This window comes from Oryx dammah, unplaced genomic scaffold (assembly GCF_014754425.2).
Source record: "Oryx dammah isolate SB20612 unplaced genomic scaffold, SCBI_Odam_1.1 HiC_scaffold_1, whole genome shotgun sequence".
Taxonomy (NCBI): Eukaryota; Metazoa; Chordata; class Mammalia; order Artiodactyla; family Bovidae; genus Oryx; species Oryx dammah.
Window position 1 is genome coordinate 35,754,066 of NW_024070185.1, and position 13,368 is coordinate 35,767,433.

A 13,368-nucleotide genomic window follows, 5' to 3' on the forward strand; every position below is an offset into this window, starting at 1 on the left:
AGACCATGTTTCATGGATTCAGTGGAGATGATGCAGACTTTCTCACAGCTCTTACACAGGGTAGTTAATTGGGGAATTTGGACAAGTAGAGAGTCAAGTGGAGTGCAGTCCTATGATACCAAAAATTAGATAGATAAGGGAGGCCACAGGAGGAGCTCCCAAACCCAGCTTAGTAGTTCAGGAAAGAAGTCCCAAACATCTAAGCTGAGGTTTAAAAATGACAAGAAGCTGGTCTGGGGCTTTAGAGGGGGGAAGACACTGTTTCAAGCAAAGGACAGCACATGTAATATTTCACAAACAACAGGAAGACTAGCACCTGTTACTTAGCCACATCGTCCCCATCCACTGAGCCTTTTCAGCTGACATCCAACAAACATATATTCTAGACATACCATATTGCCAGCGCTAGGTCTGAGAGTAGGAAGATGATTGAGATAAAACCCTACCCTACAGTGGGCAAACAGATACAGGGAATAGATAATTAGAATATAGTGGAGCAAGTACTGCCAGGTACTGTGGAAACATAAATACAGAATTCTAGCCCAACTTGGATGTCAAGAAAGAGATCCAGAAGGAGCTGATATCTAATGAGTCTTGAACAATGAGAAAGATTTAAAGAAGGTAAAATAGTTGCAAACAATAAAGAACTATAAACAATGGGCTGTGAATTCAATCTGTTAAAAATATGTACTGTCTATTCTGGGAAAGAGTAGATGAAAGGCAAAAATAGTATCATATAATCTATGGTTTTAACTATTAAATGCCAAATTTTTCTTTATATAGTTAAAAAAAAAATCTCAATGCCTATTTACCAGATTAGCTTAGTAGAATGTCTTAGACATCACTGGAATGACATTTTAGTCCATGGTAACATATTTCTCTTTAATTTTCCAATTTCTGAGTAAATTTATACTACAAAATCGAGTTTCTCTCTTAGTATTTTTCTTTAGGTCGTTCAGTTTTTCTTTTTGTTTTATTTATGTACTTACTCTTTGTAACATTTGAAATGGGAGTCAGGAAAAGGGATTAAAATGTTTGATAACAAAGATGAGAGACTATTACAGATCAGAAAAAGAAAGCAGACCATTATGGAAAAAAAATATGCTCTAGAAATTCCCATAAATGTATTCTAAACACTGGGGAAAAAACAAGAGCAAAAGACAAAACTGGGGAAGGGTATAAGAACCATAGGAAATGGAAAGCAAATATGTTAGCAAAAAACTCCAGATAATTCCTATTCATTATGTTTCCTAAAGGAGCAATAGCATAAAGTTACCCATCTAGTCTTCTAGGTTGGTTCATGTGGCATCATCAGATATGACAAAAAGCTGTGTGCCAGGCTGTGCCACTTGCAGTCATTGGCAAGTTCAGATATTAGAATGGAGGTTTCTGTTAAATATTCTACAGGAAAAATGAGGGACGAGAAAAGAATTGATTCCAGAGCTCTGGAGCAGGTTGCTAATTTGGATTTATGTAAAAGCTAACTACAAAAATGAGTCCAATTTGTTTTTCTATCAAAATACAATTGCGATTATTGAAAGGCTGTTTTGTTTTATCAACAGAAACTGTGCTTTCCTTGTTTCTGGGCAAGAAAGCTGAGAGATCTTAATCCCCAGACCCGAACTCCTCACCGTCTAAACATAAATCTGTCTCTTGTAAGCATAGTGCAGGTAGAGCTCCTTGCTTCTGGGATTTCACACTTGGCTTTTGTGTGGAGAAGCTGCTTCTGGGATTTCACACTTGGCTTTTGTGTGGAGAAGCTGAGCAATCCTTTAGGGAAAGGCCAGATTTCTTGTGGAACAGCCATGGGAGGTACTGCAGGTTCTAGTATTAGGGATTTTGTGGGACTTCACCCTTCTGTTTGAATACACTAAGGGGACAGAATGCTGATCAGGAACTTGAGCAATGCCACCATCCTATAGTAGCAAGTTGCAGTAACAAAGGGGACTTCTGTGACTGTGTGGAGCAGGACTTTACTCTGGTTGGTTAAAAAAAAAAAAAGAAAGAAAAAAGCACCACACAGATTGTACTCAGAGAAAAAGCTGCCAGAAGGTACCTAATGTAAATTCACTCCATAGCAACAATTTCATGTTTCTGAAAAATAAAAATGAAGAAAAAGAGCATTCTATAAAATTTCAGATTTCTTTGATCTTACTGATTTGGCTTTCAGATTATCTTTCTTTACAAAAATAAAAGTAGACATTCTTAGAGCAAAATTGATTCATGACACATGATACGACCTAGTAGCAGCTCAGTGTTTTAATTTATAAGCTATTTAGTGTTTAATTGATTAAACATATTTTTGTTATTGACATGGTAAAGGCTTAAATACGTATAGCACTTTACAGTTTACTGAATGTATTACATCATTTGACTTAAGTTTCCCACCTATAAGGTAGGTGTTCTCCCCTTTTACAGGTGAGTAAGGTGAGACTCAGAGACACTAAGTGGCCCAAGCAAGATCAGAGTTGCTACTGCTAATAGTTAATAAGGACAGAGAACTTCCTAGGTATTCTTCAAAGTACACGGCACACAGTAACTGCTGTAATCTTCACACCAAGGGCCCTCATCATTTTACAGCTGAGGAAGCTATAAGGTAGTATACTATCAAGCTGGCTAAAAAGTTTAGGCTTTTCTGTAAGCTGTTATGGAAAAACCCGAACAAATCTTTTGGCCAACCCAGTGATTTGTCCTGGTAACACAATAGCAGAGAGGAAAGATTTGAGCTTAGGCAGTCTGGCTCCAGAGTCTACATGTTGAACCACAACTGTGCCTCTGACCATGAAATGTATTGACCAAACAAGGACATTTTTTCCTAAGACCATCATAAACGCGTAAGAACTCCATGATAATTAGGCATCAATAGAACAGCCCCAGACACACCTCAGAATCAAAAGGAATCAGTTACAAATGCTCAGCCACAGATTTTAGAAAAATATGTTAAATGTGGAACACTACAATTGGTAGGTTGTCATGTGAATTTAGAGGCGAGAAATAAAGAGGCTACCCACAGGACAGTACTATCACCTGCCATTTTCTAACTGATGAAAATGGAACTTAAGGCAATTAATAATGTCTGACAACACATAGCTTAAAAGATTAGAAACCTTAATTTAAACACAGAAACTGGAAAGATCATTCAGACAGCTTTGGTTTTTCTGTGGTTAATTAATTTGAGTTAAACAGTGTATATACCCAAATGACCATAGCAAAATATATATATATAAATCAAAAAATTATGCAAGGCATGACATTCATCATTAAAATCTGAGACAGATTTTGACCTCCCAGTTAAATAATGAGTTCAAGAATGCAATATGGACTGTTAATACAAAAAGCCTTCCTCAATTTGAAGTGGGACTTCCACAAAGACCAGAGCTCACCTTCCCATATAATTATATGGAGCTGGGCCCCTTGATGATAACATATTAAATAAAATTAGTAAAACTTTACTTAGTATAATTAAAATTCTGAAGGTTAGATTTAACTTACCTAATTAAATCTAATATACTGGGAAAACGCAGCTTGCTTTATAAGTAGTCCAGGGCTTTCTCAAATATACTGATTCTCAAGTTATTTATTTTTCTATTAGTTTAATAGTTAAGGTCTGTGTTGGAAAGAGTATTTGAAGGCTAAACTCCAAGCTTGAGTTAGACAGGCAGAGTGTTTTCACTGTTGTTGATGTGTTAGTGACTCAGCTGTGTCTGACTCTTTGCGACCGAATGGACTGTAGCCTACCAGTCTCCTCTGTCCATGGAATTCTCCAGGCAAGAGTACTGGAGTGGGTTGCCATTTCCTTCTCCAATATAAAGCTGATCTATGTCCAAAAGCATTTTTTTTTTAAATTTAGATCAGGTTCTGAGTTCATATGATTTGGTTGTTACGAACTTGTAGGGACATGTTAGTTCCTCATTTTACTCTTCCTATCAGTTATCTTACTTTCCTTATATCCTGTGAGATTGTAACTAGGGTCACAACTTCGCTGTATCGAAAAGAACCTTTGCAGTAAGGAGTTATGTATTTTACAAATTCTGTTCAGGTATGTTGTTGCTGGTTTGGATTGAAAGAAGCTTGATGAGGTTTCAAGTTGGAAAGTTCTAGTGCAAGAGAAGAGTTCTAAAATGTTTTTGACCACCCTGATCTAGGAGAGGCATAAATCCCCAAGAATTACCCACTTTACCCACTTCTACTTTTCAGTGAAGAATTCAGTGATAAAATGGCAAAGTCAACAAATTTGGGGAATATATGTATATCTGCTTTAGGAATGCATTTTGAAAAATGCAAACATGTCTTAAACATAGACGAAAATTATCAATAAAAAAATGGTTCCTTAAAGACCATATAGTTGTGATCATTGATCTAATCAGAGGTCAGGAAAGGTTTCAGTCTGTCAGTAAAAAATGAGTTGCTATTTGAGAAAAGAGAAGAGTTAACTTGGAATTTGTTGGGAGTGGCAGAAGATTCTAAACAGATGGTACAGAATGATCAAAGATGGAATGGACCAAAGTAAATTCAAGAAACTAAAAGCCCAGCAGGGTATAGCTCACAGGACACAGAGAGATAAATTCCAGGATCCATTGAAAAGTTTTTTAAAATGGAAATGTTACAGTTGATTTTCTATTGTAAAATATTGTAAAATTTCAGAGATTGGACTAAAGGAGGTTAAATTCAATGGAGAGAGAAATTTAGGAGTAGTCCAAGCATGAGACAATGGAATAAAGCTGAAGCAGTGGCGGTAGGGAGGAGGAAAAATGAATGCACTGTAGAGAGTTTGGAAGTAGTAGAGTTTGATGGTAACTTGGGTATGAGAGAGGGAAAGAGTTAACACAGATTGTCACTGGTAACACCTAGGTTTACAGTGTGCACTAAAATGGATCATGGTGCAGTACTGAAAGAGGATTTATTTTGGAGCCACATTTGTTGTTGTTGTTTTATTCTCACCACAGTAAATCTGAGGTCCTATTGTGACATAGAAATGGAAATATAAAGTTGGAATGGGAGACACTTGTGGAGTTCAGGGGAGCACTCTTGGCTGGAGATACGTATCGGTAAAGGATCTACACTGAGGGGTTAACTGATTCCCTGAGCTGGAATGAGATCACATGGCAAGAAATGAGGAAGGAAAGAGAAATCCTTGGCCAGATCCTTGAGGAATTCCACCCCTGTTGAAAAGCTGGGCAGCAGATAATAAATCCTGCTAAAGACATAAGGTTAACATGGTGAGAGATCTTAGTAGAAAACTAGGAGAGTTGGATACAGAGGAAGAACTGAAAATGTTTCCTGTAGGGTCTTATAAATCCTCAGATCAAGTAAGAGAGTCCAAAACTCTCTTTTTGATGCAAGCTTGAGGACCCTGGTGAAGGTGGTGAGGGGGCAGATGGGGCAGAAGCTAGAGGACCATTGACTGGGGAGTGAATGGAAGGTAAAGTCCTAGAGAACAGCAAGGACTTTCTCAGTACTGGGGCCGCAAGAGGGAGGAGAGTGATGACTGGATCGGGATGTGGTTTGTTTTGTTCTTCCAGTGATTGAAATCTAATGGATAGAATCCAGTGAGGATGGAGATATTCAGACATATGGGAAACTAGAACCAGTCAATCCTAAAGGAAATCAACCCTGAGTATCATTGGAAGGACTGATGCTGAAGCTGAAGCTCCAATACTTCGGCCACCTGATGTGAAGAGCTGACTCACTGGAAAAGACTCTGATCCTAGGAAAGATTGAAGGAGAAGAAGGGAGCAACAGAGAATGACATAGCTAGATGGCATCACTGACTCAATTGATATGAGTTTGAGCAAACTCCAGGAGATAGTGAAAGACAGGGATGCCTGGCATGCTGCAGTCCATGGGGTTGCAAAGAATCAGGCAGAACTTAGCGACTACTCAACAAAAGCAAGGAGTATGATGTATGGTCAGCATCCAAAGAGTGAGATGTGGAACCCAATTCAAGAAAAAGTAACTGACCTTGAAAAGTGGAGCCAGCCCTTCTACTGTACCAGTGAGAAAGACTACAGTTTGCATCCAGATATAGGTGGTCTTGTAGTTTGTTAGAGAGGGAGGGTATTCTTGTCTAAATTTTTTTTTTCCTCTGTATATAAGACATAAAGCCATCTTGTAGCAGAGAGGCATGAGCATCCAGGATTTGAGGCCAGGAAAGAAAGTTTGAAAAAGTTTCTGTGAATATTGAAACTGGGTAAGTGGTGGTCATATTGATAGGCATCACTGAACTTCTCTTGGAGTTTGCTGAATACGAACTTATAGCATCATTCTACCCTGTTCATTACTTTTCAGACTGTATACTGCTCCTTGTGTTCAGACACAGAGAAAGGCAATGATAGATTTCAGCTAAGGTGGAGTGGAGGATGTGGGTTTTGGAACAAAAGAGTTCAAGGAATTTTGAATCTTGGGTGGTTCATGGTACAGCCCTCTGACGGGTTAAATCACCCAAAATGATGGCAGTTTGGGGTGGGGGGGAAGACCATCAAGCCAGGGTGGGTGGTGCAGAGGTAAAGAATCCACCTGCCGATGCAGGAGATGTAAGAGATGTAAGAGATACAGGTTCAGTCCCTAAGTCAGGAAGAGACTCTAGAGTAGGAAATGGCAACCCACTCCAGTATTTCTGCCTGGAAAATCCCATGGACAGAGGAGCCTGGCAGGCTACTACGGTCCATGTTGTTGCAAAAAATCAGACAAGTCTGAGCATGCACACACAGATGCATGCACATTGTATTTTGTAGCAAAAGGGTGGAGGGAAAGACACCTGCGAGAAGCAACAGGGGACTAGGAAAGAAACCCCAAGCCCTAAACGTGAGGCTCATGGCTGAGGGAGAGGGGTAAATTGACATGCCACTACTGGAGAAGTCTACAGTGGAAGCAGTATCCTGAGGGGACAGTTAAGCTTCAGGAAAGGCAAATGGGTGGTGGTTGATGAAACTGTCATTGCTGAGAATACAACTGAAATGTATGGACTTAGACCCAGGAGTTCCAAATTCCCGCCTCCTCATTTCTTCAGGAGGTGAGAGCTTCTTTGAAGCAGGTTCCACTTTGCCTGCCCTCGTTGAATGCTTTAGAGGTCTTGGAGAGAAAAGGTTATAGATATCTGACCACACTGTTAATTAATTGTTATGGGGGAGGCTGTTCAATTCTTATCTGAGCCACAAATGACGTGGGTAGTCAAGGAGTGGTGCAGAAGGAAGAATGAGTTCTTTTTCCATGTACAAGAATGGCAACTCGGAGTATGAAAACAGAAATAAAATTATAGAATTCATCAGCTTAACCTGGATTTAGAAGATTCTGAAGGAAAACAATGGGAACTCCCTGATCATGTGCAGTATCATCGCTTTAGGCAAAGACAAGCTGTTCTTTGTGCAATTGGTAGTGAAAAGCAAGAGTTTCCCTGACAAGTGTGTTTATGAAGCCCACCTGCAATGTCATTTTGTACGCTAGGTTGCAGCCCTTGTCATTCTTCTCCAAGCTGATTTAACATGATGGACTTGTTTGGCAAATCCTTCAGGTGGTGGGAGGACAAGAAGAGGAGGAAGCTTACTCTGGATCATAAAATAAAAGATATTGGCCTCGCTCATGTACTCTCCTCTTCCTTCTCCTCACCCTCCTTGCTCATCAAGATTATTTGTAGGAAAGAAAACGGATGGCCAAGTGATGTGATTCCATGAGCCTGCTGATGAGTTGTTCAGAGCACCATGGAGAGAATGCAGCTACTGCTGTCTGGTTTGACCTGAATTTCTAGGTCAGGGAGAAAAAAAAGTTTGCTAAGTCCTTTAATCTGCATCTGAGGGAATTTCACTGTCCCCGTGTCTGCGTTCTCGTCCATCTCTCCCACTACGATGGTCAGTACCAGCCAGTAGCAGCTGGCTTCTGTTAAGTGCTCTGTGATACACACTGTTCTGAGCACTTTGTGTCCATTTATTTTCCCTCAATAAGTCTGATATTATTTACTCACATTTTCAGAATGTGCAGCTGAGATTCAGGGATGTTAGATGATCAGCCCAGGATCACATGGCTTATTAGTGGCAGAACCTACATTCTGGGCTAGATGTGTCTCTAGATGCCACATTCTTTACTAGAAACCACTCTAGATCTGCACAGCCCAGCAAATGTAATGAGAGCCACATGTGAAATATTGCACTTTCTAGCAGGTATGGTGAAAAGTACAAAGAAATGGATGTGATTAATTTTAATTACATATTTTATGAAGCCCAATATATCCAGAATATTATCATTTAACATGTGACCATTATTAAAAAATATTGCTATGATATTTTACATTTATTTTTCATACTAAGTTTTTGAAATCCATTGTCTTGTATAGAGCAGCTGTCAGTTCAGACTAGCCACATTTTAAGTGCTTGATAGCCACTGGAGGCTAGTGGCTACCATACTGGATAGAGTTGCTCTAGACTCTGTTTGTGGAAATGAAGTTCTTAATCACACAAGATTTGCTGAGTTTATTACAGATTTTGCTTTAAGAACAATGAAGGCTCCTGTGTGTGTAATTAATCTCTGTAATAGAATGTGACACAAGCTTGATGGAGCCCATCCTTCTCTCATTCCTTTCCTGAGTGGCAGTCTTCTCTTCTAAAGGTGTGTGTTCATTTCCACAATAAATTTCCACAAAATGTATAGAGTCTAAGAAGTGCTTTATGATACAAAGTAAATGAAACAAAAGCAGACTCTTGCCATAGTTTATACACACACACACACACACACATACATACATACATACACACATACATACGTACATATGGGCTTCCCCAGTGGCTCAGTGGTAAAGAGTCAGCCTACAATGCAGCAGATGTGGGTTCAATCCTTGGGTTGGGAAGATGCCCTGGAGAAGGAAATAACAACCCACTACAGTATTCTTGCCTGGGAAATCCCATGGACAGAGGAACCTGGCAGGCTACAGTCCATGGGGTTGGAAAGAGTCAGACATGATTGAGTGACTAAGCACAGCACACACACAACACACATATATGTAAATATATGTATGTAGGTATTATATATAGTTTTATTTCCCCTTGGGCTTCCCTTTTGGCTCAGCTGGTAAAGAATCTACCTGCAATGCAGGAGACCTGGGTTCGATCCCTGGGTTGGGAAGATCCCCTGGAGAAGGGAACGGCTATCCACTCCAGTATTCTGAACTGGAGAATCCCAGGGACTGTATAGTCCATGGGGTCGCAGAGTCAAACATGACCGAGTGACTTTCACTTTCACTTATATCCCCTTACTGTTTTATCTTGAGCAATTATTCAGTCTCTGTGAATTTTATTTATTTATTTATTTATTTGGTCAGTTACCTGTTCTTAAAGTTTTTATTTTTTTTTAAACAGGGCAAAGTGAAATTATGCATTTCCTATAATACATGAACAGTAGGAAGTGATTAATGTGCTAATTGTTATTATACATCTATGTTCAAAGTCTTTGTATAGGAACTACCAAAAATCAGTATGAACAGAGTCCCTGTGAATACCAGAGCAGGGTATACACTATATAGAAGTCACAAAATAATTTTACAAATAACCTGTATCTGTTTGGGGACAGGTACTGTTATACATAAAGTGAAGTTGACCATTCTCAATGTGAGGACTTGCTTATTAATCTTTTTGTCTTTTCCTGTAAGTGTATTGTATTAAAATCTATTTTGAAAGCCTCAGATAGTGACTGTCTCAAAATTTCTGCAGTTCTACCTTAAGATGTGCAATTTGATGGGTAGAAAGCGAGGAGAACCTTTATGCCTTTATATATTTAATAACTGTGAGATGACAAGTAATTTTTATGCTTTTATTTTTTCCAAATAAAAAGTACTTATATGGTATGTAAACAAAATCATCATCATTGTACAGGCATTTATATGAGCTTAGAGTAATTTTTGAGGAGGGCGTGGCAACCCACTCCAGTATTCTTGCCAGGAAAATCCCCATGGACAGAGGAGCCTGGCAGACTACAGTCCATGGGATCACAGAGTCGGACACGACTGAGCAACTAAGCACAGCACAGAGTAATTTTTATTATACATCTTCTTTTTAAAAAACGCTCTTATAAATTAATGTCATAGAAAATTCTTGGCTCAGCAGCCTGTGGTGGTGGATTTCGATATACCTGCCTTGCATGTGTCCAGCAACAGGGTACTAACAAACTCTTTCTGTTCTGTTTATGATACCTAATAAAGGGCAGTCAACCATAGTAATATTACCATACAAGATCATTGAAGTTACACATAAATGTCTACCCATGTTGTTTTTAAAATTGAACAAACAGGTGGTTATTTGTCATTGATAGACAAGTCACTCCATATTCATAATTTGCTTTCAATCTCAATCACTGGTCTGTGGAAGATTTAAGGATATATCCATCTTCTTTTCCCTCTGAACTAACCTTATTTTTATCTGTCTATTCTCATGCAGAGGTTACTACATAATAATTGTGCCTTTGAAGAAATCTCGTGGGAAATTTATCAAGCCATGGGAGAGTCCAGATGAAATGGAATTAGATGAGGTAAACTGTGTTTTGGGTGGTATCTTTCATTAGTTGCTTAATTTTTAAAATAAGTGTCTCCTCTCTGTGGAGACCTTTCAGCATCTGATCTGGGCGGATCAGCTCCTACATGGCTGGCTGGCTGGTCAACTGCCTAGTTGGATGGTTCAGTGCTATGGGCATGCTAACCTCTTGGGATCCCAACAAAGAGCTTTTTCTTTAATTAAAAGACATTAAGCTGCTGTAAAGCTTACAACCTATCTAATCTTTGTTGGCTTTAATATTTTGCCCCTTGTTCCTTGTAAAACATAATGCAGAGGTGTGGAAGGAGAAGTGAATTGTCAGCAAAGACTTAATCACCACTGTTAAGAATTCCAAGGTCCACTTCATTAGTGCAGTGGTAGTTGAGGTTGTTAAAAATGCTAAGTTACAGTTTGCACCAGAGTTCAACACTTGACCTACTATGTGTTCTTGACCAGTTGCTGACAGAATTGTGCTGATTAGCACATTTTTACTACCTTCTGTGTTTTATAGGATTTCAGAATCAAAAATGCATATAACTTTAGGAGCAAACAAAACAAATCACAGAATTTTGAGCTGAGCAAGAAATATGGTACAAAAGTACCATAAGGTAGTATGATTTTAATTTCTAAAATCTTACAATAACAACAGTAAGTACATTGGTATTGTTTTTGCAAAAAACTTTTTTTTGAAAGTGAATACATACAATACAGAACAAGAGCTAATTTTTCATACTTCCATTTAGATGAGAAAAGTGTGATCGGAAGGGTTAAGCCAGACCCTCAGAGGACCACAGCAAATTAATGGCTGGGGTTCACATTTTGAAATACCATATAGGAGAGACTTTATGATTTTAATATGATTCTAGTCTCAATCAGTTCTGAAGTCAAAAGCCAAAAGTCCCTATTTGGGGAAATATGATATTTTAATGTACTGAATTTATTTACAGCATGTTGTACATCTTATAACTCAACCTGTTATTCTTAGGTATTTTCTCTCCATCAAATTAGTTCATACAAAGTAAAGAAAAGCAGAAATTTCCTAACTGCGTTACAGGGAAATGTTTATTTCATTCATGTCTGTACTAAGGAGACTATGATCTTGAGAGATAAGGACTGTTAACTTCTTTTGGCAAACGTATGTCATCCCTAGAAGTATGGTTCATCATCACCCATTTCATTTATCTGACTTCAAGTTGATCAAGTTTGGAATGGGAGATGAGTTGAAGGTTCGGACTGTATTTTGTGTCAACGTGTAGTGATTAGATAAGCATTGAAGGAGTGTAAAATGAGGCACATTTCTATAATGTTGTCAAGTAATTTAGGCTTTATATTTTACGTTTCTTTTCTGCTGATATTAAAGGAACTAAACTCTTTTTATGCTGTCAGAGGAGTCTATCTGAAAATGCCAGCTGATGAACTGTTCTGTAAACATTCTGAAGCAAGTCATGGTTTACTTGCAACTGATCAGTTAATCCTAACATATTCTTTATTATTTTAATCAGTTCTCAGCTAAAATACAGAATTCAGTTGGAATTGGATTTAAAATGGAAAAGCAACTTATAAAATCTGACTCTTTCTATCTATTGAAAAAAACAGTTTCCAAGGAGTTAAGATCCAAGCCAAAAATGACATAAAATACTTTAAAAAAAAAAAAAAAAAGGCTTTCCTTAGAAGTAGAGCCATTTGATAGTAAGTAATAACAGGCTGATTCTCTTTTATAGCCAGGTTTTAACCTCCAAAATGTACAGCAATTCTAATGGATTAAAGTATAGAGCTATATGACATTGAACTTTCTTGCAATTAAATTCTATGGGTCTCTGCTGCTGATTCCCATAACAAAGGGTCATTTTAATCATCCCACAAGTTGTGGTGCATTAATCTGTATAATAGTTCGATAAAGAACATTTATTAATTCAAAATTTTGGGGTCAGGATGGGTTCTTTCCTACTTTTGTTACTGATATAATTGAGACCACATTGTAGAATTAATGGTGGAAGAAATAAGATATGCATTGACTGGAAAATGAAAATTATTTCTGATAAAAAACTAAAGCCCTTGATATATCTTCTGGAATTACCTCCAATACATCTTGTAACTATTGTGGAGGGGAACAAATGAAAGTAGGCTATGGCCTCACTTTGTGCTTACTCATCCAGTTTCTGATTCCTACAGACAGATTTTTTTTTTCCTACCATGGATAATAAAAGCATTGTAGTAATTTTATCTATAGCTTGGTACTGCCAGGTTTGACAAAGCTGTGTTCCTCTCTTAAATGTATTTGACCAAGTGATTTTTTAGAAAGGCCTATAATTCAAATCACTGAAACCCTATCATTGAATAGAATGGTGGCCTAAGGGGATTTCCACATGTGTGCTTCACATCGAGGCCCATAAAAAATAGAAAGAGGCTTTCTAAACAGAGTCACTCTCAGTATTGTCTTCTGAGCTCATTTATCCTTTGTCTGGGGATAATCTTCACATAATAAATTCATAGACTGGAAGTCTTAGTTGTCAAGGTCAGACTGGGCAGAGCAGACCTTGATAGTCAAAATGAATTTTGGACAGAATGACTCCTAAAAATATTAGTTATATTTAATTCAGGGCAAGTCTTGTAATATATCATAAGCTTTTCATCGCATTGTACTTCAAAGGCTTGCTATAAAATAATGTGGTCATTTGTGGTTGTAACTTGAACATATTGGCTCACTTCATGTCATCTGAGCACACTTGACCCATTTAAAGTATAACACAGGAAGCATCCCACAGAGGTTAGGGCAGCCTCAGGTTCCAGGTTTGACCTTAGGGAATGGCAGCATTGGGTCTAAGGAGGACCAAAACACTGAAATATTTTAAGGTAC

The 13,368-nt window shown here is 38.2% G+C and overlaps 1 protein-coding gene across 1 annotated transcript in view; it reads left to right on the plus strand.

Annotated features, from left to right (window-relative positions):
- The window catches only part of LOC120863868 (receptor-type tyrosine-protein phosphatase delta-like), a 561,974-nt gene that overhangs the window by 388,054 nt on the left and 160,552 nt on the right, over positions 1-13,368 (plus strand). The window contains exon 20 of the mRNA XM_040240488.1: positions 10,419-10,509. Within this exon, the coding sequence (XP_040096422.1) occupies positions 10,419-10,509 (91 nt within the window). The remainder of the gene's footprint in view (positions 1-10,418; positions 10,510-13,368) is intronic.